The 26,843-nt window shown below is 50.1% G+C and overlaps 2 protein-coding genes across 5 annotated transcripts in view; one reads left to right on the forward strand and one right to left on the reverse strand.

Annotated features, from left to right (window-relative positions):
• Positions 1 to 23,610, forward strand: part of LCOR (ligand dependent nuclear receptor corepressor) — a 90,666-nt gene extending 67,056 nt beyond the window's left edge. For all 4 annotated transcript variants that reach the window (XM_041460989.1, XM_041460988.1, XM_041460993.1 and 1 more), the window contains one exon: positions 12,646 to 23,610. In XM_041460989.1, coding sequence (XP_041316923.1) covers positions 12,646 to 17,134 — 4,489 coding nt within the window. In that variant the 3' untranslated portion in view covers positions 17,135 to 23,610. The remainder of the gene's footprint in view (positions 1 to 12,645) is intronic.
• A 550-nt stretch (positions 23,611 to 24,160) lies between these two features.
• The window catches only part of SLIT1 (slit guidance ligand 1), a 60,627-nt gene continuing 57,944 nt past the window's right edge, over positions 24,161 to 26,843 (reverse strand). Inside the window, exons 36-37 of the mRNA XM_041460995.1 lie at positions 26,529 to 26,740; positions 24,161 to 26,451 (exon numbers count right to left, since the gene is read on the reverse strand). Of these exons, the coding sequence (XP_041316929.1) occupies positions 26,207 to 26,451; positions 26,529 to 26,740 (457 nt within the window). The 3' untranslated portion in view covers positions 24,161 to 26,206. The remainder of the gene's footprint in view (positions 26,452 to 26,528; positions 26,741 to 26,843) is intronic.

Raw genomic sequence — 26,843 nt, forward strand, 5'->3', positions numbered from 1 at the left:
AAGCTTCCATGCTGTTGTCTCTTATAAAAGTAGAAAAGAAACATAATTAGCCCTGTTACACAGCTTTAAAAGTCACCTGCTAATTTTCTTCAGCTTGTTTGGACTCAGGGTGGGTTTTGAGCTGCTCAGTCTGTTACTGGAAGAGGCAGCTGCCTCTTTTGTACCTGCAGGAGCATATCTGATCACCTTCTGAAGTAACAGTTCCTTTGTGGAATACCTGTGGACTGTACCCCCACATACACCTGGGTCACTTGCTACAATGCAGATCCTCCCTCAGGTGTGGAATGAGAGACTCAGCTCATTGTTCCTCTGTGGAAGTAAGAGCTGCTGGGAGGGGAACAGCAGGAAGCTTCAGCTTCAAGTGCACCTGAAAGATTTGGCATTTAAACTAAACCTGTAAGGAGGCAACTCCCTGAGCTCAGCATGAAGGATCTGAGCTGGAAATAAGCTTAATTTTTGTGAATGAAGCTGGTTTAATTAAGGGAATTTCTAAGCATGAGTTTCACCTTCCCATGTAACCAAAGCCGAGCCCTTGTGGTGTGGCTCCTCAAACAGCACCAGTGCAGAGCTTGCTCTGGTGTCTGCAGTGAGACAGATCACCAGCGGCTTTCCTGCCTGAGCATGCTGAGCTCCAATTTCCTAGAGGCATGACAAAAGTGGGTCTGGGGGATGGGGAGGATTTAAATCCTGTTTCAGAAAGATACTTCAGCAAATCACTATTTTCTTAATCTGCCAACTCTGCTCTGGCAGATGCCCAAACAAGGGTACTGGCTGAATGGAGGTTTTAACTGGAAGTCTTGGACCTGTTTAGGAATATGATTCATACACAGAGGAACAGAGCTACAGATGAAAAGCAATTTCAAAAAACTGAGGTTGAAGTGTTAGGGTAAATCTAGGATTATGGATTTTGATACAATGAAGATGGAAAAGACATTAAAGAGAAAGTTGATCTTTTTAATGTAATTATTTTTAAGACACTTTAGTAGATGTTACGATGCTGGAAGGATCCCAGTTTGTGAGAGTGCTGTTTCCTCTGATCTGGTACATTTGATGCAGACTCTGTAACTTGAAATCCAAGGTGTTCTCAACTGTCTAGTAGGAAAATCAAAAGAAATGTGAATGACTTCACACCTATGAATTATGAATTAATTAAGTTCTTTCTTACCCACCTACTTGAAAACCGCAGACAACACAATCTTTAAAAGCTCCCTTTTGGTATCATGAAGAGGGAACACAAAACAATTGCATCTTGTTTTTCACTTTGAATGTTTCAAAATTACAGATCACATTTGAAATAGAACTTCTAAAAATCTTCTCTTGCTGCCTCCTCCTCTGCAGGTGTCTCGCAGCTCTGCAGGAGTCTGTTCCCAGCACACTTAACTAAAAGGCAGATTTTCGTATGAGATGGCTACAGCTCAGATTTCCAGGAGTTGTTTAAAAGCTCAACTAAAATTAGAAGTGCTTAAGGTATACTTCAGAGCACAGAACTACAATCACTGCTGTCTGAACATACAAAAGTTGCCTGTATGAAAATACAGCTGCATCCCCCTAAGGAGCTGACCGGAGTCCTGGACTGTAACCCACCCAGCCCTCACATTAACACCACGAGGGATGGGGCAGAGGCTTCAGCTGTTGCCTGTACCCGAGCCTGCAGTGCGTCTGTTGCTGTGCGGCTCCTGCCTTGTCTCCCTGGCTGTGGTTTCCAAGGCTGGCTTGGTCACAGCTTGCTTGCCTGCCTTTGCTGGGCTCCTGCTCCAGGTGCAGATCAGCAAGCCGTGTGCTGACAGGAGGAGTGGTTTGTCTGTACAGGATTATCAGCAAACCGCCTGTAAAAATTACAGTGCTAAATAGGTTACACCTGCTCAGGTTTGGAATTCTTTTTTTGCTGGTGTGCACCAAGATTCCATTGTCTCATGTCCCAGATCCCTCCTGCCTAGCTATTAAAGTATGGGGCTTGCTTAACTCATTTGGAATGACATTCCTAACTTTGAAAAGAGCTTTTATGGTTTCCTTTCTTAAAGTCGAGCCTTTCTTCTCCTTGAGCTTTAGAGGAAGGCCCTAACACTCATTGTTGAGTTACTCTGGGACTTCAGGGAACACCTGACACTAGGAGCAGCCAAACAGCTTCCCTGCACATGTGAAGGCGTTTTTCATACACACAGCCAATATTTGTGCTGGGTCCCTTGCTGTAATCTAAGCCTGAGGTGGTTGTTTGGAGGATGCACTAGTTTCCACCACGTTCCCCTTTCAGGTGAAGGTGGTGTTATAGTTTTTTTGTGTTTTCAGGTGCACTGTGGTCACACATGGTGTCTTCCTCAGATTCCTTTCAGGCCTTTAAAGCAACTAGCTGTATATGAGGTGTTACCAAGGGTTTAGAACAAAATCTTTGATTTTGAAAGGAGACAGTGAAAAAAGACCTAGTAGGATTCTGGTTTTGCATAAGAGGCTATCATGGAAAATACACTCACTCTGTTTGTACAGAACTACAAGTTTTTTTCTTGTTTCTACCCATCAAACATCAGCTCAAGGTGCAAAAGCTAAACAAGCTTACTTGGTACCTGAAGTGTGGTTGTTACTAATTAAGTTGTGGTCGGGCCGTGGTGGCAGCTGCCTGACCTTACTGCTCACTAAATGTCTATCTAGCTAATGTGAGCTTTGCTGCTCATGCTCAAAAGCAGGTAGATTTTTGCTCCTGTTTCAGGCCCTGTATTGGCTTTTCTCTAACAGACACAAGTGTGTTTGGTAAAGGTGACCACTCATCTGCTCTTCAGTTCTAGCCACCTTGCACATACCTGTCCTTATGTTGGTGTCTTTACTTTTGCTTGAGTGTAGACTGGATTTCTAATTGATAAAAGGAAAAATAACGTAACTCAGGATTTAAAAGAAATATGCTCTGCACTCAATTATATCATTGAATTTGGAATAATAGTTATATAATGCAATATTGTAATAGAATAATAATTATAAAGCTTAAAAACAAAATGACAAAGGTAGTGCCTTAGTGCTGGCAAGGAGCAGATTGATGGGGGTTGGGTTTTGGCTTTTTCATCTGTTCTTTTATGTCTCATGAACAAAAAAAAAAGACTTCCATTGCAAGATTTATCAGAGTAGCAAGGCCTCAGCTGGACAACAGGGAATTTGGCAGTCAGCCTTCTGTGGGTCAGAATTCTTATGATGTGCATTGTTTGGGCTCTGGTGTCACTATCTGAACATCTGAGTTGCTGTGAGGAGGATTTTTCAGAGGTGGTTTAGCTGTGATTTCTGGGTACAGTCCTGTTCTGTATTCCTCTGGTCATAAAAAGCACAGTGCAAATGCCAACATCCCATTAGCATTGTTGTGTCATTACAGCTGCGTGGTTAAGTGTGAGTTCATTTCTGTGAGCTCTCAGGGCTTGCATAGTGCACTTACTGTTAATATGATAAAAAATGTCTGCAGTAGAGGAGATCTGCGATTAGTTTGATGGGCAGCATGTGCTGAGGGGTCATCATCACTTTGGCTTTCTCTGTGAAAGTTAGGGACTCATTTTCCTGATGGAGGGACCAGGAAAGCACAGAAGTCAGAGGGAGGCAATCTGTGGAGGCATCTCAGGGGGGATCTGCAGGGCTGTGATGCTTGCTTCTTCCTTGCTGCGCGTGAGGAGTGATGAGTCACCTCTGCTTTTTCCAAAGGATCTGTTCCTTTGCTGGCATAAGCTGTTGTTGATGATTTTTTTCATTTTATTTTTCCTTTTTTGACAAACCAGCAATTGATGGGTTTTGTCACCAGTATAAGAAACAAACAATACCGATCATTATGCTGTGGAAAGGAAAATCGCACAGAGATAAAGTACATTTCAACTGCAGCATCCATTTACAAAGGGTAAAATGCCAGTTGAGGAGGCTTTAAATATAGTAAATACCCCTGAAGTAAACTGGGTGTATTAGTAGTGATGGAATGTTACATACTAAGCAAGGTGTAGCTCCCTACCTCAATTTACCACTTGATGCTGCACAAATACTGGCTGTGTGGGGGAAGATAGAGCCTTTCTTAGTGGACGTCTGCCAGGGTCAGATGTGGTTTGGATTTGTTAGTCTTCCTCTAGCACTGCGATGTGTGACAATATAAACAAGGGAGAAAAATAATTGTGGGCCAGGATATCAAGGTGAATTTTTGAGAGGAAGAATAGACTCTCTTAAGAGAGGGAGGAAGGACAAGAGTGTGTAATGACAAGGGTTAAAAAAAAAAAAGATGATGTGAGGAATGTGCAGAAATGGAAGGATGAGAGGTTTGAGCTGAAGGGGAGGGGTATGCATTAGCGCAGAGGAAATCTCTCCTCACTGGTATGCACAGAGACATTTCCTGCCTTATGTTTTGGTTTCTTAATAGTTATCTGACTATAAAATTAACCTACATCATTTAATGGTAGTTGAATGGCAGCTAAATTAACCCACTTTCAAAATAGAGCTTACCTAGCCCGTCAGCTCTGAGACAGCCTTGTCCCCAGGCATCCAGGGCTGCAATCCACATCTCTGCCTTAACCTATTTCCCAAGCAGCCAGCCAAAGTGGTGCATCAGAAACAGGCTTTGCTGCTCAGCCCAGCAGCTGACAGAGAGTATGGACATGTATCAAATAGCTAATTCCTATTTCACCAGGCATTCCCGTGCAAGGAGGGGTGGCGTTGGCACGTGGGGAGCGCTGCCGTTAGGAATTGTGATACTCTTTCTATTAACAATGTGGCCTTGATTATCTGAGGCCCAATTATCTGAATCTCCAGGTTATCTGAAATGGGGTCATATCCCCCAACATCTGTTAATTACACCCAGGATACCCTCTCCTCTCCAGATGTCTCCACTGGCCCCTCCCAAGCTTTGGCAGCCGGGCTGTGCTGAGTGTGGTTTGCTCTAACGAGTGCTCTACCAAGCTCCTGCATTTGGTTTTTCATCTCCACTTTGGGAAAAAAACACAATCTGGATAATTGCAGAATTTGAAATCCTTGAAGTAGGCTGTAGCTGAGCATGGCAATGTGTCTGTTGGAGCTGGGTCCAGGAAGGTCTTAGGGGAGGGTGTCCAATGCATTTGAGATTTCTTCCACCTTTCAGTGTACGTTCAGCTTTGGAAGGAAAGGTGGAATTTCTCACAGCACAATGATCCTTGTCACAAGCCCTCATTTACTGCAGATGAGTGCCCCTTCAGTGGGAGTTTGCTAGTTGTTGAACCTCTGCAGTTGCAGTGACTCCAGCAGACCTGTGTGTGCATGTCTGAAGTTTGGGAAGAGAGAGCTTTGTCCCCAGTGTGCTGCAGGACAGACAGGAACTGACAGCGATGGACGCAGAGCAGGGGAGAGGCCATACACCTGTGTCACCTCAGGTCCAGAGCCAGTTTATCTTCCTGGGATGGTTAAAGATACTCAGGGCATCCCTCCCTACTCCACAGTCCCTGTGGTTCATTCTCCCTTCTCTTAACTGGGTGCTGCTTTTTTTAAAACGTGCAAAGCCGTGAAAATCATTGTAAGAACTTTTTTTTTTTTTTTTTTTTGCCCTGCATGCTTTTGTTATCTGTCTTCTGGTGCTGTCTGTTTTTCTATCTATTCTGGTCTTCTGGTGCTATCTATCCTTTTGGAGCACCTAGCTCAGCAAAGATTCTGGGTACTACCTCAGAAAGGAACAGTCATGGTAATTTTTTTTTTTTTCCTTAAAGGGAAGATCCCAAATGATCTTGGTAATTAGAAAAATTAGCAAGGACAATTCTGGAAAAATTGTAAAATCGAAAGTTAGTATGTAGAATAGTATTTCTAACATGATAAATTTCCCTTGGTTTTAAAACAATAGCTCAGTGGTAAAAAATTTAATTAGTCATTAAATATTATATTAAAAGTATCACAGTGATGATAAACTACTATAGAATACAATTGGGTTTTGGGGAAGGTGGGAGTCAAGAAAGTTATGAGAAGAATATAAAAAAGCAAAACTTATTTGAGGATGCTATTGGGTTTTTTTAATATAAAACCAACTTTGGTTTGTTTGATTTGTATTTGGTTACAGGTGGGGAGAAGTGATTTTTAATGTTTAACTAGTTTAAAAAATAAATAAAATAAAAGACACTACTCTGAAGGGTTAAAAGTCTGAATCTGTAATGGATGTCTGTTATTTGTCCAGTCAGTAGGCTGATTGTACAACCTGGATACGTTGATGAATACATGCAGCTGACAAAAAGCCCAGCCAAACAAAAACCACCTATAACTTGTTTCTTCCTACTTTTCAGTTGAAATACAAGCTCAGTCCATCCCCATGTGCGTCACCAAGGACAGTGTAAATTCAGGGGCCTTGAGAACCTGGCAGCAATATTTCCATAGTAATTTTGGCTGTGCTTTGCACAACTTCAGCTTTTAATTTAGAGAAGGAGAATGCTTTTTCTCCTTCCTAGCTGTTATGTGGAGCCACAGCTCTTTGCATGCTGCTTTTCTATTTTTTTCAGTGCAGTGAGAGAGAATTACTGTAGCACCCACAGAGGTGTGAAGGGACTCATTCATCTGTGTGGGGAGTGTGAGGTGCCAGGCATATTTCTGAGGATTGAAATACAGGCATTTAAACTGGTGCATCCAGTGTCAGCCTTTTAACTGGGGCTTTGAAAGATGAGCTCCAGAAAATCTTGCTTCAGTGGCTTACACTATTGGTGCCCATGGCTGATTTGCTCGTCCCCTTTAAGGGGACATCCCTTGTGCCAGCAGAAGGAAGCACATCCTGCACCTCTCAAGGCATGAGGTCTGTGCTGCAGCTGTGAGTGGAGATGGGTTTGAGCACAGTTAGATGGCCCCACGCCTTTCCCAGCATGTTTGCTTTTGCATGGCCATTCCAAAAGTCTGAACTGGGACTGGCAGAGAACCCATTTCCCCCTTCTGCTGGGTAAGATCTCTGCATGCAGCCCTCCAGCACAGGCAAAGCAAGCCTGTCCTTGGGACGCCACAGCACAGCCCCTTCCAAGCACACACTTAGCATGCAGGATTCACTGCGCCCTGGGGCTGGGGTCAGCTCACCTGACTGCCAGCAGTGAGCAGGTCCCCTTTAAGAGGCTGTTCTTTCTTTGCAACCCCTCAAAAAGGCATTTCCACCCACCCTGAAAAATAAATTAAGTGGTTGAAACCAGCAGGGCTGGAGGTGCCACCCAAGAGCGGTGAGACGCTGCCTCAGACCTTGGGCTCCAGTGGGCATGGTCAGTGTTTTGAGTTCAGCTGATGGAGGGCATTGCTCACCAGTTAGTCTTTCTTCTTAGTCATCCACATTTCTCAAATCTTTTGGGTTTTGACCTGCTTTTAGTCAGGTTTCCAAGACACTCCTCAGCTTGGTAGGTACTCAAGTGGTACCTCTGATTTTGGGTGGTGCAGGGCACCTCTCTGCCAACTGGCACAAAGTCAGCTGTCTGGAAGCAGGAGAGGGAAGGGAAAGGTCATCCCTGTAAAAGTACTGAACTGGATTTTATAAGTTTATAGCTATGTTTTGTTTCTTTTACAGAACTATAATCCTGGTGCTTAGAGTGGTCTGAAAGGAACAGAAACACTTAGCCTTGAACTTTTGTTCTGCTGCTGCTTCTTGTGCCTCTGAGGTACAAAACATACCTGTAAACTTATAATCAATCAAACCAATGTTCAAGGGCTAAAAAGGAAACCTAAAAAGAGTACAGGCTTCAAGTTTTATAGTGAAAAACTTGGGGTGGGAAAGGCAGAAGATTGCAGTTGGCAATTGACAGGTTTTCGGAGACTGGCTTCCCAGGTAGGTTGGTATGAACCAGCTGATTTCTTTCTCCCATTCTTTCTTCTCCATTTGCTTACTACCCAAATACACTATAGAAGTATATTCTATATATAGTATATTTAGGGGCTGGGCTGCCCCTAAAACTTTTTTTATGGCATTCACAAGCAGAGCAAGCACAGCATCACCCTCGTACAACAGGAAGGAAGAGATATGGCAATCTCACCAGTGGGCTGGGGGCACTGCAGGAGCTGGGAAAAGCTCCTCAGGCTGTGCAGGGAGAAACACAGATAACTTGGCCCTTCCTCTCCATGCTGTAAATCCTCATCTGTGCAGCCTGTAGGTGTTACGGACTGACAAACCTCTGCCTTCCCCCAGCCCCTTCATCCCCAACCGCGTGGCCTTTGTTGGAAGCCCCAGGTCCCCTCCACCAAGAGCTGGGGGAGGGTTGACTTTAAACTCCACTAAACAGTGGAGGCACAATGCAAACAAATGTATTGCAGCACGCAGCTATGCAAATAGCTTCAGAGCGCAGCACGTTTTCCCCAGCATTAATTGCTGCACCGCCGGGGTTGCGTAGCAACAGCTCCGCTTGTGCCTCTGACAGCTCCTGCCCCTTGATGCCTCTGACACCTTCTGTGGCAGGCAGGGAAGGGGAAGAGAACAGGGCTGCCCCAGGAAATCCAGAAGGGCTGGGAGGTAGTGAGTGATAGAATTCACTTGGGACACTGGGGTTGTCTTCTGCTGTCCCAAGGTAATGTATGCAGTGGGGCTGGAAGGAGGGTGTTGAGGCACAGGAACAGAGGAGATCCAGCAGCTGCAGCCTTGGGAAGGCAGCATTCGAGGCTGGTGGGCAGAAAGGGCAGACCTGCCGAGTCCCAGGCTCTGCAGGAAAGCTCACTGACAGGTGGGCTGTCTCTCCCATTGCAGTCAGTCCTTCTGGAGACCCCATACAGGTTTATGACTGCACCTACAGCTTGGCTACAGGCATAGAGGGACCCCAGATTGTCTCTCAATTGTGAATCTCCTTTTGGCTTGTGGCTTTTCCAGCCCTTGAGAGAGATGGCTCATTCCTCATGCACACCCAAACCTAGGAGAAACCTGGGCCAAGCCTTGTGGGAAGGGGTGAGTACAGGCACCAAGGAGAAGGCTGTAGGTGGGATGGGCAGCCCTGGGCTCCCTTCCTTGTCTTTCCAGTCCAGCAGCTTCTGTGGGGCTGTCCTGTATCTCCCAAAAAGCAGGACTATGCCTGCCTGTCTCTTCAGAGGCAGGACTGGCTGCCTCCTGAGAGTAATTTTTCCTCCTGTTCAAAACCATGTTCCCAGTTCCCATGCTCTGTTTACCAGTCAGTCTTCAGCTCCCATTGTGCTTTTGCCAGGCTGAGGAACATGTTTGCTCCCGGCATCTTGCCCTGGAAAGACACTTCAGCTCTGCAGTCACCTCACCTCTTCTCTATTCTGATAAGCCACATTAAAAAAATAGTTTCTCTGCAGCAGTTTGTACTGTCCATAAGCAACTCTGCTTAAAAATGTGGGGCACTTGATATAACTCTACTCTTACATGTGAGCCAGAAACAAGCTCTTCTCCAAAACTGCCATAAGTAGGGAGCATGCGGGCAATCCTGCATCCATCAGCTGCCTCAAAAGAGAATGCCCATGGGCATGTTTTACTTATTAGTGATAGCCAGAACAGACAGGAATAGTGGGAAATGCTGGATAGGTACCAAGGCACACAGATTAGCAGGTCCCAGGGAGCACAGAACTCTGTGTCTGGGAGATCTGGGGATGGAGAGGCACAGGCTGCAGCTCAGCACCCTTGGGACACAGGGACAGGAAGGACAGAGTTGGGACCTAGCCACCCTCAGAACCTTTTCACTGCAGGTAGCAGTGAAAGCTCTGCCCAAAGGTTATCCTTAGACACCCAGAATAAGGTGATGCTGCCTGCAGTACCCAAACAGGGATGGACTGGAGAAGGAGCAGATGAGCTCAAGGTGAGAAGTTGCAGCCTGTCTTTGAGCTGAGGTGGCGTGACACCTGAATACAATGTGCCAGGTCAACTGTATCACTGAGTGCGAGATGGGTCTTCTAAGTAGAAAGGGCATCAAAACTGAATGGATTTATTTCCTTTATCAAGCAGGAAAAATATTTATCTCTGTTTTTTAAATTTATAGCTTGACAAGCTCTGTGTATCTGTGATTGTCTCCTTGGAGTACAGTAGGGCAAATGAGGTGACAATGAGCACAAAGGCCTCAGCCACACTTCAGAGGAAGAAACTAGGTGAAAGGCGAGGCAGAAATGCTGCTGGAACCTTCAGGATCAGGGAGCCAAGGTCCCCTCTGCCATACAAGCAGGACATGAGCCTCTTCCATCCCACACATCTCTGCAAAGCAGGCGTGACCTGCAGCTGGCTGTGCTCGGCATCACGGCTGCAAGGCAGGAAAGGACAGTGCCCAGCCATTTTGGTCCCTTCTCCCAGACCAGGGGCTCTCCACACAGGTTTGCAGCCTCCTCCTCCTCATCAGGCATCACCCAGTCTTTCCTTTCCTTTCTTGCCACCCACCCGGGCAATCGCTTTGCCTATGCCGTGGATTCTTCCTTTGCAGCCATGGAGTGCAGCACCCGAAGGTGCCCCAGCAAGGAGTGATGTGGCTGTTTTGCCAGCACAACCCCTTCCCACAGCTGCCCAGGCAGCATGGCAGTGGGGGGGCCAGGGCAGGACCCCACCTCTGCTGCTGTCGGTAGAAATTCAGTCTTCCCTGGGGAAGATGGCTGCTTCTCTTCAGAGCTGGGCTTGTGAGTAGGTAAGAGGAGTCACCGCCCTCTTTGCAAAGGTGGAAAAAAGATTACGCTGAGCTCTGCCTCTTCAAAAAGCCCCCTGCTTCAAGCCCAGGGGGTTGAAAGGTTTTTTTTATCCCCTTTTGTTATTCAGCAGAGCGAGGGGAGGAGCTGGGCCTGTGTAAGAGATCCTGGCTGACATAACCCTTCCCATACAGGGCTCTGGAGAGGGGCCAGGTTGTACCTGAGTATTTTTATTTAAACTAAGCCCAGGCGTTCCAAATTGAAAGCCATCGCAGCGCCAGGTAGGACCAGTTCAGACGATTGCTGGAGGGCGTTTTTCTCACCTGGGTGTAGTAAAGCAGTCTCCAGGTACGTTGTTTATTGCTAACTCCGGGAGTATGTTCTGGAGGTGTTGGGACACATTCGGCAAGCTGAGCTGGCTCAGCCTTTCCAGGTGGTTTCAGGAAAACCCTGCCTAAGAAGCCTTTAAGGAAACTGAAAGTCCTGGCTTGAGAGGCAAAGCCTCATTACGTGTAAAACACGTTGTGCCTGGGCAAACTGGAAAGCAAAGCAGCTCAGGGCAGGCTTGGCTGCAGCCTGGCATTTCTGGGCAAAGAGGAGACCTGGCCAGCCCAGAGCCTGAAGTGGCCCAGGTGTCTCTCCCTGCCCACCAGCCCTGGGAATCAGGGTACTGGAGGTGCCTCCCTGGTGCGTGTCAGTTCAAAGAAAGCAGCCAGCGAGCAGTAGGTAAGGAGCAGGTGAGGGCGGCCCAGGGTAGGCTCCGGTGTGCCTGATGCCACTGAGAGCGGCTGGCTCTGGCCACTGGCTTTCCCTTCTCCATTTCTCTGCTGATGGCTCCTCCAAACTGGAGCTCTTCCTCCTCATTCACCTGTTGAGCCCTGTGCCTGGCAGCATGGAGAGGGAAAACCCACTCCAGATGAAGCTGCTTTTCTCCACCCTGTCCCTGAACTCTTTGCTAAGCGTTGCCCCCCCTTGACCCAGCTGAGTGAGTGAGGTCTGTGTCTGATGCTGGTGGAGGGGGCAGGCAGAGAAAGGCTGTAGGGGGAGAAAGGACTTTCACTCCTCCAGTACAAGGCCAGGAGGTGCAAAGTGCAAGTGTTGCTGCAAAGCAACCCTAGGTTACTGGTAAAGATCCTGTGTCAGGCAGTGTGGGTGCCAAGACGTGGGGCCCTCTCGGCGTGGTCAGGACTGGGTGGGAGTTGCCTGTGCTGCCGTTGGGAACAGATATGGTCTCGATAACAGCACCTGGCATGGCACTCATGATGCATTCATGCAAACAACTGGGTAATTATCCCCTAACCTCTCCACCAGTAAGTCCTAATTAATTGCCTCTGCCAAGCAGGTATCTGATAATGGCCTGGGTTTGAGCGCTAGCTGTGGCAGTGACCCTGTGCTGTAGAAGCCCACTTTTCTGCACAACCAGTGTGTGCTGACAGCCCATCAGCTGCAGCAACGCTTCATTAAATGGCAGCTAATCAAAGGTCAGTGCCAACGGCAGGACACCACACAGGGTGCATTGCTGCCTGCATGTCCTGCAGGCTGGGAGCTCACCAGAATTTCTGTGCTGACTACAGAAGAGGCTCAGATCTGCTCAGTTTGGCCCCAGACCCATCTTCTGCTACTGAGGTGTAAGCAGAATTTTAAGACTTAAAGTAACTGAAGATTCCTGGCATCTGGATGCCCAGCTGGGATGCTGCTCTGCTCCCACACTGCTTGGCAGTGCAGAGTGAGGGAGCAGAGGTATGCAGCCATCCTAGAAATGCTGGGCCTTCCACACCAGGTGCCATGCAGATACTAAATCTGATTCTTTTTCGGTTTGCTTTGAACATGTGACATGGTGCCTACACACTGGAATGTCCTAGGCAGAGGTGTAATTATGAGTGCTCTGGCAGTGGCAGACAAACAAAAGTGCAGTCTGTGTCCTGCCAGCAATGTCCACATGTAAGTGTGCATGCTGGGACTGAAGCATGCACAGCCCCAGAAAAACAGAATGCTTGATCTCACCTGGAGGTCAGGCAAGTGGTGTGCCTGACTGGGAGGAGAGGGGTTATTCTGGTTTTGCAGCATAAACTAATATTCCCTAGGACATATTACTGACTGCTTCTCTCTTTGTCTCTCTAGTGAGGATCCAGCAGAGACAATAGCAATAGACTCTAACAATCAGCCGAAGTCTCCACTGGAAAAATTTATGGTCAGACTGTGTACACATCACCAGAAGCAGTTCATTCGTGTGCTAAACGACATATACACTGAAGTACAACCAGACTCTGACGGCCAGCAGTTATCTGAATCTGAGAGCATGGAGGCCTCTACTTGTGGCTCTGGTTGTAGCCAGCGAAGCACTGAAAATCAGGATAAGGGTGCTACTTGTACTGAATCAAAGCTCCCTTCTACATTGGACCTAGGACAGTCAGGGGCTGATGGCCCCCTGCATGCTACGGGACAAGCCCTGAAGCAGCCAGTGGAACTGAAGTCTGTGGACAGAGCAGAGAACTCCAGTCCTGCTTTGAGAAGGGACTTCTGTGAGCTCCCCATCACCAGGCTTCGCTCTGCTAGTCCAAAGGATAGCCCCACCCAAGCATACCTCAGCACGTTGAACTCTTCCTCCTTGAATTTCCATCATGCCACAAAGAGCCTGGAAGGGCAGCAAGCTGCTGAACATGAACAAGAAGCCGGTATCAGGAACTGTGAGGATAATAAAGAGCAGCTAGCAGGTAAGACTCTCATGGAAGGTTATATCTCAGTCAAAGTGGCAAATGTGAATGGCAGTGAGGACAGCTTAGACAGCTGTCTGGGGTCCCAAAAGAGCTCTTTTAGGGCTCTCCCAGAGGAGTCCTGGGATCCTGGCTTTGCAGTGACACCCCCTCGCAGAGCCGACAAAGAGAACACTTTGCAATGCAGCTCAAAATCATCTTTGCACCAGGACTTAGATGCAAAAGAACAAGATGTGAGACCAAAGCAAGAAAACCACCTGCATGCCATGGCCAAGGGCAAGGCAGGCTGCCAGCTGCACCCACCTGACAAGGGCATGCTCGACAAGTCCAAAGAGGGCTGGCTGCCCACTGGCGCCATGCCAGCCGCCCACCGGCCCCCCGGCGGGCACCCCCGCGCCAAGGCAGCCTCCCTCAGATCCTCTCGGAAGAGCAAGAAGGCATCGGGGCTGAGGATCAATGACTATGACAACCAGTGCGATGTGGTGTACATCAGCCAGCCCATCACCGAGTGCCATTTCGAGGCCCAGCGGCTGGTGTCGTCCCGCAGGACGGCGAGGAAGAGCACCCGCGGCTATTTCTTCAATGGGGAGTGCTGCGAGCTCCCCACTGTCCGCACGCTGGTTAAGAGCTCCCGGGCGGAGGAGAGGGCGAGCAGCCCGGCACTGCGAACAGAGGCCCTCGTAAGTGCAAAGCCACCCCTGGTGCTCTCGGTGGAGGGGTCTGCAGGGGCAGGACGGGAGGGTGAGAAAAGGGTTTCCCTGAGGCTCCTGGCTAAAGTGGCACCAGCGAGCCGAGAAACGAAAGAGAGAGCTGAGCTGGGCTCTGTGCAGCTCCGGGATACCCGAGCACTACGGTCAAGGGAAGCTGCTGTGGCCATGCCGTTCTTCTCCCTCTCTGCTCCACCCAGCCCCCAGAAAGAGGACAGCTTGGCCAGCTCACCGCCACCTGGCTCCCCTCCTGCTGAAGGAGGGGAGTCACCTCCCCTCAGTGCCACAGTGGGAGGCACTGTCACCTGGGAGGCTGGCAGTAGCCTGGGCTCCTCTGGGGATGGCAGCAGCAGCAGGCAGGCTGCTGATATTGCTGCCTCTTCAGTCTCAAAAGCACACGGTGAGGAGGAAGGTTGTCCAGGCTCTGACATACAAACTATTCCAGACCTCCCTGCCAGTCCAGAGCCAAAGTCCTCCTCACAGCCCTCTGCTGCTACAGACACAACACCTCTGCCCTGTGATCCTGCCCAGCTTCCAGGTTCAGGGGATGCTGAGCTCTGTGAGCAGTGTCTGGCAGAGCCTTCCACATGCTCTCCATGCTCGCAGACTCCTGATGAGCCCCCTGCCTCCATGGATGGGAAGAGCCCCCTGGAGCCCCCTGCCACTTTGCAGTGTGGGGATGTGAACAAAAGCATAGATGCTCAACCAGAAGCCGAATCATCGGTCATGGGTGACAGCCCTCTTGAGCAAGAGGATGCTGTGCTCATCAGCACACCCCTCCCCAAAATCTTGGAAGTAGAGGCAATGCAGAATAACAGCTCAGCAGGTGAAAAAGAACCCACTGAAGGGGAAATGCCACCCGACCCAAACAGTTCAGACTCTGTCTCTTCCAAAGACAGTCTAGACAAGAAGCGGAAGAAAGGCAGGAGAGCACTAGTGGCATCGGACCGGTGTCTCCGAAGCCAACGATCCCCATCACCTGCTGAGGGCAGTGCTGAGGACTCTGGTTCTTCCAGCTCTGGGCAGCTTACTTGCCTTCAGATCAAACTCTCCAAGAGCCCTGGTGCTAAGCGGTTCAAGAGAGAAGTGCAGCTGGATGAGGCAGCATCCATGCACTTCCCCAGTGACTGCTTCCCCAATGTGCTGCTCAAAACCAGCGAAGAGCCAGGCATTGGCCAGGCTCCAGAGAGCATCACTGGGCAGCAGCCAGGCGAGGAGAATGGTGTCACTACCAGACAAACCTGTAAAAGCATCTTAGCAAAAGAGACTGCTGCAGAGGGAGAAAATTCCTCTAAAGATGACTCCTCTGCTGACAGCAGCCAAAGTCAACAGGGTGAGATGCTGGAAATCAGCGTCCAGGCTGATTCTGAGAAGAAAAATATTACCCTCCCTCCAGAGAACAGTGTTCCTGCAAATGATGCTGAGCAAGTGGATGTGAAACCAGTCAATGCTAGTGCAAAGGACAAAGAGAGCTCTGACAGTGTCAGGGATCTGGGCAAGCCAGTGAACTATGAGCTGGTGACCAATTTGCCTCTGTGTCCCAGCAGCAGAGGTGGAAGCAAGCATCTTCCAGCAAAAACTGCAAAGCATAAAAAGGTTGCTCTGCAGTTTTATAACTTACGACATGCACCCTCACCTGTAGACAGTGCAAAAAAGAACACACCAGGGAAGGAGTCTATGCAAGCAATCCCCAAACTGAGGGATGAACACAGTTCAGGGAATGATGACTGCCCAACACTAGAGGACATAGACATGGCTGACAGCAAACCAAAGTTCATGGAGTGGTGTGCTGAAGAGGAAAACCAGGAGCTCATTGCCGAGTTCAACACTCAGTACATGAAAATCCAGAAGGGCTGGATTCAGCTGGAGAAGGAGGTCCAGCCAACCCCCAAGGTAAAGAACAAAGCCGACAAACTGAAAGAGATTTGGAAAAGCAAGAAAAGAACACGGAAAAGCAGAGGCTCACTGGAAGTGCAGAAGCTTTCTCCTGTGCAGATGCTGTTTATGAAGGCCTTTAAGCTGTCTGACATATGCCAGTGGTTTCTGGAGACAACTGAAACCAGGTCTCTAGTGATTGTGAAGAAACTCAACACCCGTCTCCCAGGGGAGATTCCCCCCATGAAAGTCCCCATGCAGAAATATTCTTCCTCTAGTCTCTACCCCAGCTCACTACAAGCTGAACGTTTGAAAAAACATCTCAAGAAGTTCGCTGCCACTACCCCGGCTCGGAATAACCTGAAGAACCAAAAGCTTTGGGCCAAAATTCGTGAGAATGCTGAGAAAGCAGAGGTTGAAGAAGCCACCACTCCCAGCCAGACATCTCCCACTGATGCCAGCACCAAGGAGCTGAGTGAGGACAAAACCATCCAGCCTGCCCTCAGCTTGCCCACGCAGGCCAGCACCAGGATCCTGCGCAAGTACTCCAATCTTCGGGGCAAGCTGCGAGCCCAGCAGCGCGTGGTGAAGGCAGAGAAGCGGAGTGATGGCCCAGGGGACCATCTGTCCCTGGAGAGCAAGCAGAGCCGGAAGAGTGTGTGCATCAACCCCCTGATGTCTCCAAAGCTGGCCTTGCAGATCAAAGCAGCTGCCTTTCCTGCTAAATCTCCCTCAGTGGATGGAACGGGGAAGGGGCGGAAGGGGAAAAGCAGGTCCCAAGAGGACCCCTTGCCCAAAGTCGACCTCCAGCTCAGCAAGAAGAAGAAGATGCTGAAGGAGAGCGGGAGCACCCAAGAGCGATCCAGCTCTTCCACCAAGGACAAGCTGCCTGCCAAGAAGGCTGGTAAAATAAAGCATTCAGAGGTCAGCGTGAAATCTCCCGCCACCCGAAAGCAGACTGCCATGGAGAGGAGCAATAAACTGGCCAGAAAAATGTCTCTGAAAGAGAAGAGAGTCCCGAAAAAGCAGCTGGAGAAGATGCGGCTCCCCATGCGGAAGGGCAAGGAGAACACGAGCAGACGGGCCGTGCTGCCTCCCAGTCATGAGGAGCTCTCCAAGTCCCCAAAACAGAAGCCCCTGGGGGAGTCCTCCACACGGTCACAGAAGATGGCCAACAAGAAGCACAGCAGTGGGAAGACCTTGACAAGGTCCATGAAGAAGATGCAGGAGAACAGTGTGTCTCAGGGCAAGAGGAAGTTAAGGGCAAAAGTGGACTGTTCGCACAGCAAACGCTCACGACTGGACCCGAAATAGCAAAGAACCGGTAGCCATGTACAAAACTGATGTATAGTAGTAACCCTTTACCATGCATTAACTAAAGCTGCTTTTATAAGCTGTAGCAAGCCTTTAAAAATCCTCAGTTAAAGGATAAACGCCCATGATTTTAGGCATCAGCAGATGTGTCTTGGACAGAGAAGAGGTTGGTCTGTCTGGCTCTGCTGTTCAGAAGGAAGTTTCTGCAGTTTGAACGTTCCTTGGGTTCTTTTAAACTTAGAACCAGGCAGTTTTTGTTAAAAGTACAGTGCCTTATTTATCACTTTAAAAATAAAAATAAGAAGCTCGTCTGTGTGATTTGGAGGCTTGCGTTTTATACTTGAGGCACAAGCACTTGTACTGTAGCAGAAAGAAAACCACCTTCGTGCACATGAAGTAGCTTTTGTCAGCCTTTGGGTGCACACAAACATTTCCCTTTCTTTCAGAGTCCTCCTTCTGTCTGTCTTCTTAGTGGCATTTAAAGGAAAACCAAAACCATTTCGCATCGCTAAGGGAGAGAAAGGCGAGTCTGTCCGTTGTTGGTTCGCTGGTAGCAGTTGCTGGTGTCTCAGGCTGTTACCTGCATGAGAATGTGAAGTAGCTACTGGTGTGTGTACTGCTGATGGCTGCCTGCTCCTCGGTGCACAGCCCGTGGCTGGGGAGGGCCCGCTCAGGATGAGGAGATGCCCTGGGGGCGCCGGGTACCAGGCTGCCACACCCACTGCTGCCAGCTGGGCGTGCTGGGCTGTGTCTGTCTTTTTTCTTGCTGGCTTCAGGGATGAACCGGTCTTGCCATGCTCTGCTTTTGGACAGACTTCCTTCTCCTATTTCCTTGTCCTTGTGGTGATTTCTGTGGTCTCTGATGGCAAAGCTTTTCTGCAGTGCTTCGCTGAAGGTTGAATCTTTCCCTTTTTAAGGGCTTGAGTTCCTGATGTTGGTGCTCTGCAGGAAGGGAATCTGGCCCTCACGTTGTGCTTTTGTGCACATCTTGCCTAGTGCTCTCTGAAGCCAGGATTTGCAGTTGAAATAAGGTTGGGATAAGGGATTGGCCTGTGTTAATTTTTTACCATAATTTGCATTTCAGCCTTTTACCAGCAAGGTGCGGGAGGTTTGTCCTTGCTTGTGTCACAGAACAGGGTCATAGTGCCTGTGTTTTCTTAGAAAAACCTGTTAGAAGTGCACAGAGTGCGCGGCTGTGCTGGTTCTGCTGGGCAGAGATGACCAGCAGCTGGGGAGGGCTGTGGTCTGTGCCAAGGTAAGGTCCCTGTTCAACCATTGCATCCCCATGGCTTCACTTTCCCATTGCAGAGTCCACTTGCAGGAATCCCAATGCCAGTCTCCTTCCAGACATAAAGCAGCAGTGCCTGTCAGGGCACTGTGTGGACCCTGAGGCTGCCAGACCTTTAACAGCTGCCCTGTTGGTCCTTGCTCAGCTGCTTGTCCCTGATGAGAGCAAGGCTCTGGTGCAGCCCATGAATTCAAGAGATGCTGGCCCTTGGAGCAGATGCTGGAAGAGGATTGGCTGCAAAGGGAACTGCTTTTCATGGTTGGCATTGAACCCCAGATCTCAAAGCCTGGGGGTGGGAGGTGAAAGGCAGATAATTGTGTTAAAATCTTTCATTGTACTCCTTTAGTACAGAGGATGAAACCAGGTGTTTGATTTGCACTCCCTTCACAAAACACCTCTGGCTCTCTTGGAGGTACTCCCTTTCCCAAGCATTGACACTCACAATGCTGCGGCACATTTTTCTCTTCCTGTGAAATGGCTGATTAAAAAAAAAAATCCTTTGCCTTTCCTTTGAATTGTGCTAGAGTAAGTTAACTCTCTGAACAGGTAGGAAGTGATTAAATCTAGCCTGTCAGTCCCTGTACAGATTAATATGAAGTTATCTATTACTTTAATTTTTACTGCATGCATTAAATATGTCAAACATTCCATCAGAAAAGATTTAAAAGCGTTTCAAGAGAGGTGTAAGGCAGGAGGGCACTGATGGCAGTTAAGTGACTGATCTGTACCTCTTTTGCAGGGTGTCTTTCCCTCTTGCTTCTCCATCCTTACTTATGGTCCTTCTCTAGTCTCTGGCTGGGGCCCAGCCACATGGGCCCAGATTTCCTCTCCTTCCTCTGGGCCAGGTGTAGGTGTGAGCACACCTCTTACCTTTGCTGCTCGTGCCATTCCCCTGCAGCAAATCCCCTCTCCCCATCCTTCACCTTCACTCCTGAAGCGCCTGCACTGGTCACCAAGCACCTCCTTGAGGCTTTCCCTCTCTCTTCTCTCATTTTTTAGCTGCTGATAAATGGTAAATGCAGGCCTATCTTCTGTGCTTTGGGAGCAAGAAACTCATTAGGAAAAAAAACCTGTACAAAGCAAGTGGAAAGAGTCTTTCTAGATGGGGTGCTGCTGTTCCAGTGTCCTGGATGCCTTTGTGCACCCTGGGGCTTCACCAGCACAGATTGGCTGGAGCATGGCAAGGTTGGGGGACAGCAGGTGTCATTGGTGCTGGAGTGGAGCAGCTTCTGGGCATCTGTCCCAGCTCAGTGTGCACTGCTTGGCTTAGGCAGTGGTGGGATCAGAACGCTGAGCTTCCCGGCAGTGTCCCTGACAGGCAGTGGTGACGTGTGCTGCTGAGGCACAGCCCCTGCTTCAGAGCAGTCTGTTACCAATAAATGTGGCTCTTACATCAAGCAAGGGATGCACAGGGAGCTGCAGATGAGCTTAATGAATGGAAGAAAATAAGCAACATGATTTAGTACCTTATTCCACATGGACATGGAGTGTGTTTCCATGTGCTACAGGCACAGAGTTGCCCACTGGCACTACCACAGTGCCATCCTCAGATCCACAGCCTCATTGCGCTCCTGTTCCCCTGGGCTACCCCACAGCTCCCTGCTCTACTTCTTCAGCTCTGGATTTCAAGTACTACAACCCACAAAGCAGATCTCTTTCTGTTGCTTTGGCTTTTCTTGCTGGCTACTTTCTCATCTTATTGAAACTAGTCTCCATCATGCACCCTGGTCCATGAACGAGGAGCAGCATCCTCTTAGCTCTGCACCTCCACAGATGTCCTCACTGTCCCTCTGCTGCCAGCCCCCCTCTCTCATTTGTCTCTCTCTGTTGTCGTCAGCAGCTCTGGGTCTTCACACTTCACATGTTCAGAATCCGTCCATCTTAATTAACCACTGGGAGGAGCTGCGTTTGCCGAGCTCAGAGTTAAAACTTATGTTGGTTCTGTAGCAAGAGCATTGGAGCCCTGGATGGCTCCTCCTACCCGTAGCTGTTAGTATCTTGTTAAGCAAGGCCAACCCTGGAATGGGTTTCCTTGCTGACAGGGTGTGTGATATGTACCCAAGGTGTGCACATATTTATATTCATCACTTACTCATCCCTGGCAAGGTCCTGTTTGCCAGTGTTCACTCTGTGCAGTGGGGTTTCTGTAGTCACCTGCCAGCCAGTCAGGGAGACAGATTTGCAGCAAAACTTCTCTGAAGAGCTGACCAGTCGGTGCTGATGTTTCTGACAGACTTTCTGCTGCATTGCTCATCAAGGTCCATGAGCTGTGAGAGCAGGATGAAATTGTTCCTGCTGCTCTCTTCACCCCTGTCCCTTCAGTGCTGGGGTGCCATGCAGGGCTGGACTGAGCAGGCTGGCTGCATGCCCACACCATTTTTTGCTGGTGTGCAGATGAGCAAAGCCGCAGCCCAGCCCGTGTCCCAGCTGGTCTTGTGGCCCCTCTGGAAATGCTGATGTTTCCAAAAGCTCTGCCAGCTCCTAGTAACCTCCCAGGAAATGGACATGCAATCAGTTATACTGGTGCCCTGTTTTTAAGATTTGCTGATGGACACTTTTTCTCTCCAGCTCATAAACTTTCAGCCTAACAAGTGCATTCCCAGTTGAAGGTGACTGAGAAAGCTGTGATTCCCAACCTTCCATGGGTACAGGTAGTGCCTGGGGCAGCATGGAGGTGTGGGTGGCCATCCAGGTTGGGCTCTCACCTTTCCACCATCAGCAGTCATGCCGGGGGAAGAGGGCTGAGCCCCAGCCAAGGTGTACTTGGGTCTGCATCCTTGGGCTGTATGCCTGGACAGCCCAGGAGCAAGACGGGGATAGGCTCCTCCTTGACAGGGAATGCCACTGGAGATTTTCTTGTAGCAGTAGGTTTTTTGAGCAAACCACAAGGCTATGATGTCCCCGTGTCACGTGTGTTCCCCCCCTCCCCGTGTGTTGTAGCATCCATTTGGCCCATCCTTCAGCTTGGTGGTTGTGAAATGAATCCATCTGTTCTAAGATGTTCTCAGGAGTTCTTGTTTGTATTAAGCTCACCCCTAGGCTTAGCAGAAATCACAGTCCCCATCCTCCCTGCTCCCCTCCCCGCAGACAAGCCCTCTCTCTCACGAGCACTTCCACCTTCTCCCCGAAGGGCAGCAGAGGGCAGCTGGCGGTTTTGATTCAGGGCACGTTGGCAGCTTTGGGGCAGCCGAAGGAGCTGGGATGCAGCCGGCCAGCATTTGTGACATGGGTCTGGAGGCCAGGCGGTCCCACGGGCTGTATTGCTAGCCAATGTTTTCTAAGTCTGTTTGTAAGAGTACCTAATTTTAAAATGAAATGTGAATATATATTATGTGTAGGTGCCATGTAAGATAGTGTTGTGCTAGGCAGCAGGATGCTAACCTACTTTTTAAGCTTTTTGGGGCAGGAAAAAGCATTTTTCTCTCACTTCATGCTCACAGATCTAATATTGTAAATAGGTTTTTTAAATATTTATTTCATGGGCTTTCCACAAGTTCTCGTTGACTGGTGTGTCGGTGGGTGGGGCTGTATTGCCCAGCGTGCCGCAACCAAAGGGCTGGCGATGCGTGGGGGGATGGGATGGGATGGGGCCGGGTGGGGGGTGGTGATGGTGGTGTTCAGTTTGGATTTTTTGTCACGTCAGAGCTGAAGCATTAACTCTCTTCATCTCGTTTTGATGATGTCAGGCCTGGCCGATGGCCACGGTCCCCAGGGAGGCTGTGAGCTCCCATGGCCGGCCAGGATGGCTGTTCCCCAGGACAGGGGGCACTGCAAGCAATAAGATTTGTAGTAATAATGTCTGCTGTGATGGCAGGGGCTCTCGGGGCTCAGGGCCAGGTGGGAATAACCCTGCTCCCGCTCAGTCTAGCATGGCTTGGGGGGGTCTCTTGACCTGGAGGTACTCAAGGAGGTGTCCCCAGGCATGCAGAAAGTGGGGGATGCTGTCACCCCCAAGGAACCCCCCAAAACCACCGGGGTAGGGTAGGTAGTTGCTGGTAGCACACTCCCACTAGTGAATTATTGCCTTTTTGGGTACGGGTGACCCAAGGGAGCTCACCGCTGTCGCTGCTAGTCCTAGGGCTGGCTCCAGAAGGTCATTTGCTCATTTGCTAATCATTCTGTAATTTTAATTCTCCTTCTAGGAGGTTTGAGGTCATTTGGTAATTTTTGCTTAAGTGGGTTTAGGTTTTTTTTTTTTCTTTGTTAACCCCTTTTTGCCTGGAAGTGTGGCTGGCTCTGACCTTCCAGTCCAGCTGTCTGTGTGGGGCAGTATCAGCAGGATCTGCTTTTATGATGATGGGTCTCTGACTTTGGAGGATGGAGTGAGGGGTGCTGCTGGGTTCCAGCCCTGCAGGACCCTTCACCAGTCCCACACTTCCTTCACCCTTGGAACAGGTGTGTAAAAAAAGACAAACAAAAAAAAAAGGAAAAAAGGAAACACACAGTAATTTTTTTCTTAGGATGTAAAACATTTGAATATTTGAATATCTCCACCCTGATGGTAAATGTTTTTCCTTCATCTGTGTCTGCTTCCCTGGGAGAGTTTTGTTTCTCTGTTTGTTTCTATATGAATTTTAGACACTGAGCTGAAATTCCTCCTGTCCGGTACTGTATGTTTGAGCCCAAGCAATGTGAACTGTACAGACCAGCAGTGGGAAGGAGGAGCTGGTGACTGCACCTGGGAGAGCCGTGGCTTGGGATGGCATTCCCAGTTGGTGTAGGGAGTGGGAAGTACTGCGCCACAAGTTGGGAAAATGAACTGTCTGCTGTGAATTCTCGGTTGGAAATGTGGAGAGGAGTTTCCATTAGATAATGTTTACATACCTCACCTGACAAACCTTTGAAAGTGTATATATAAAAAAAAGAAAGAAAATAAAATTATATTAAGTTGCTTTAAATCAATATGTATAGCTATAAGAGCTGGGTCATTTGAACTTTGAATATGTATCGATTCTCTAAATGTTGACATTTTGTGAACTCTGTGCTCCTGTCTTTTATTTCATCCTAGCCTATGGAAAAAGTTGTGTTCTTGTTCCAGGTAAAAGGTCCCTGACTCAGATCTGAACTCCTCAAGGATTCCCACCACCTTGTTTTCTTTTCTTTTCTTCCTCACTGTCAGTATTCACCCTATGAGCTTTCTAAAGGTCCGTATTTTATTGCAGCTTATTAAACGTTTCTTTGATATCAATGTTTGTTTGGTGTGATAAGTGGGGAAGACTGAAGGTGAGTGAGTGCACGAGGTAGAGCACCGCAGGCTGGCACCCTCCAACTGCCACCCCCTCCCTATGGAGCAGGATATAAATGCCTGTGTGCGGTTTCAGTGCTCCCATACCAGTGCCTGAGCTGTGGCAGACTTATGTTTGTGGCACCAACAGTGCAACCTCTTGGTGGTCCTGGGGACTGCTGCCCAGGCCCCCTCTACCCTTCCCTAGAGAGCTACAAGTGCCCCGTTTCCCCTGGAGCCATTCCATCCCCACAGCAGGCACCGGCCCTTCAGCTTCCCACGTGCAAGACCCTGGCAGTGATGGCAGCTTTTGCAAGGCATTGCATGGATAACCCTGGCTGCTTGTCCCTGCACCATGGGGGCAATGCATTGGCCAGGGCTGCTCCAGGAGTAGGAAATCATCCCCCAAGGCACAACCAACTCTTTCCATCCTGTGCCACCTCCTCACACTCTCAGCAGCTCCCAAGCACCAGCTTCTCCCTTCTCCCCAGCAGGAAAGAAGAGGCCAAGCCTCTGAATGAATAAATGTCATGTTCACATGGAAGACAACATAGACAATACCAAACACCTCCTAAAACAATACAGCCTCTGCCAGCGGAAGGATGCCCAGCGCCTCCCTCGCCAGCCTAGTACAAACCAGCGTCTTCAATAGTGACACACACAAACCCCACGGGCCAAACAAAGCCACTGTCATTTTCCTGCCCAGTAGCATCTGTAAACAAAAAGAAAACATCATTTGTTGACCCCAAACATATAAAAATACTATAACAAAATGAAATACAAATATATATTAGAATCTGTAAGTATTCTGTATAAAGAGATACTTTAGCGGTTAGCGTACAGCAAGAACAGAAACACAACACAACCAAGCCCCGGGCGGGCCACAGGCAAAATGAGACGCATCCCAGCTCCTCTGTGTGGCAGAGGAGCTCCCATGGAGAGGGCATTTGTGGCAGAAACACATCCCCGTGGTGGTGGAGACGCCCTGGATGCCAGTGGTGAGCAGGGATGGGGACAGCACCTGCAGAGCTGGGTGTATCCAGTGGAGGTGCCTGGAGCCCGGCCACAGCTGGCAGTGCAGACCTGAAACCAAAGTGCTGGAGCGGTGTGATGGAGAGACCCAGGACTGCAGCTCTGGGATGAGTCTGTCCACCAGGGTGATGTGGTGTTCCACTGTCCAGCCATGTGCAGTGTCCCAGGCTGGGCCCCCGCTGTCCTTGGCCCCCACAGTCGCAGAGGTGATGCTGCTCTGGATGTTGGGTGCGTGCAGTACCCTGGCAGGAGGTCCCCGTGTGCCCCTGCTCCCACACCAGCCAGCACATGCCCTGGCACTGTGGGCTTTGGAGGGATGCTGGGTATGGGCACTTGAGTCCAAGAGCTGATGAGTCCTTCCCTGGCAGTGGTGTTGGCTCCAGGCTTGCAGGTTTGGACATCTTCACCCTCTTCAACTTGGCACACACAGGACTGAGGCCCCAGTGACGGGCATGGCAAACCCGCATCCCAGCTCCAGCAGCCTCTTGCTCCTGCTGGCTGGGTCACTGGGACACAGGGGCACCTTCGCCCATGACAGAGCCTGGAAAAAGGGATTCCTGTGCTGCGCTCACACAGCTCCCACCTCTGAGCAGAGATACCTGGCTGAGCCAGGGGTATCTGGGGCCCTCTCCACATGAATGACATAGTGCTGGCCCCATGGCACAGGGCAGGTTGGCACTGGAACCCTCAGGGACATCTGTGCTGCTGTCACAGGGACTGCTGCCTGTCCCCCATTCAGTGTGCCTGGCACTGCCCTGGTCCTGCTCCACCAGTGTGGCCCTGATGTGACCACAGTGGGCTGGACATGCCCATGCACTGCAGAGCCCAGCCAGCATGCACACACTGGGGGTGTCACCAGAGGGTCAGGCTGGGGCCACAGAGCTGGGGACATTATGTGGGGTACTTAGGGCTACAGCACCCTGCAGGGAGAGAGACCAGGGCTGCTGAAGGAGAGACCGGGAAGCCAGGTCTGGGCTCACCAGGACTGCAGGACACTGGCTACACCACGCAGCCCACTGTAAGCCATGGCTTGCCATAGATCACAAGGCTCTGCCATGGCAGGCCTCCCTCCTCCAGCTGCACATGTTGGAAAGGCCCTCAGATCGCTGGGTTGATGCAAGGGACAGGGGTGCCAGGGAGGGGACTCACCCAGGATGCAGGCACTGCCCTCCATGGCTGTCGGGCTTCACTGGCAGGAAGGCAGAATGCCACAGGGAGAGGACAGGGCAACTGGGCAGGGTGCCCATTCCATATCCACATATCTGTGTAGCTGCAGTTCTTAAAAAAATTCTCTATCTACACATTTGCTTTGTTTGGGGGTTTTTTTCTTTTTTTTTTTTTCTTTCTATTTTTTTTCTGTTTCCTTCCCAATCTTCTAGATGCACCAGCTCTACCCTCTGCCGGGCTCCTCAGATGCAGCTGCAGTTCGGAACACCCAGAGAGCAGCACCATGCCCACAGTGTAAAGTGAGGTCCTTGGCATGGGGTGTCTCCCCGCCAGCCCCCTGGCTCTGCAGGGCCGTGGCTGCTCACAGGCACTGGCTGCAGCCACACTTGCTGGGCTTCTCCACCTCCTCCACAAAGGTCGCACCGTTGCTGCATTCAAAGGCGTATTTCCTGCGCCGCAGCCGCAGCCCGGTGCAGCAGCTGGCGTCAGGGCCGCCGCAGGTCCCCCGGCATTCCACCCAGGCCACCGGCCGCGTCGTCTGGCAGATGGCATAGCCCCGCTGCACCTGGTGGTAGTCCCGCACTGGCTCCCCGCGGCACTCTGGCTCTGTGGGACAGCAATGGTCAGCCTGGTGTGGGGGCAAGGGGCTGCCTTCCCTGGACACCCACCTCCTCAGCACCTACCCTGGTCACAGAGGGCTCCGGTGTAGCCATCGTGGCACTCGCAGGTGGGCTGGCCACCTGGGGTGAGGTGGCAGTGACCATGGACACAGGGCTGGTGGCGGCAGGGGTCGGGTGGTTCGGCAGGCTGGTTGCAGAGCGCGCCCTGGTAGCCCTCATGGCACTGGCAGCTGTAGGAGAGGGCATCAAGAGGCAGGCACAGCCCATGCACACACCTGCGGGCAAACAGCGCTGTCAGGACCTGCTGGTGTGGCACCAGCATGCACAGCCCACCAGCACCGAGCATGGCTCTGCACCAGCACTGTACTGCACTTGTAC

Source organism: Pyrgilauda ruficollis, unplaced genomic scaffold (genome assembly GCF_017590135.1).
Source record: "Pyrgilauda ruficollis isolate IOZ18807 unplaced genomic scaffold, ASM1759013v1 scaffold15, whole genome shotgun sequence".
Lineage (NCBI taxonomy): Eukaryota > Metazoa > Chordata > Aves > Passeriformes > Passeridae > Pyrgilauda > Pyrgilauda ruficollis.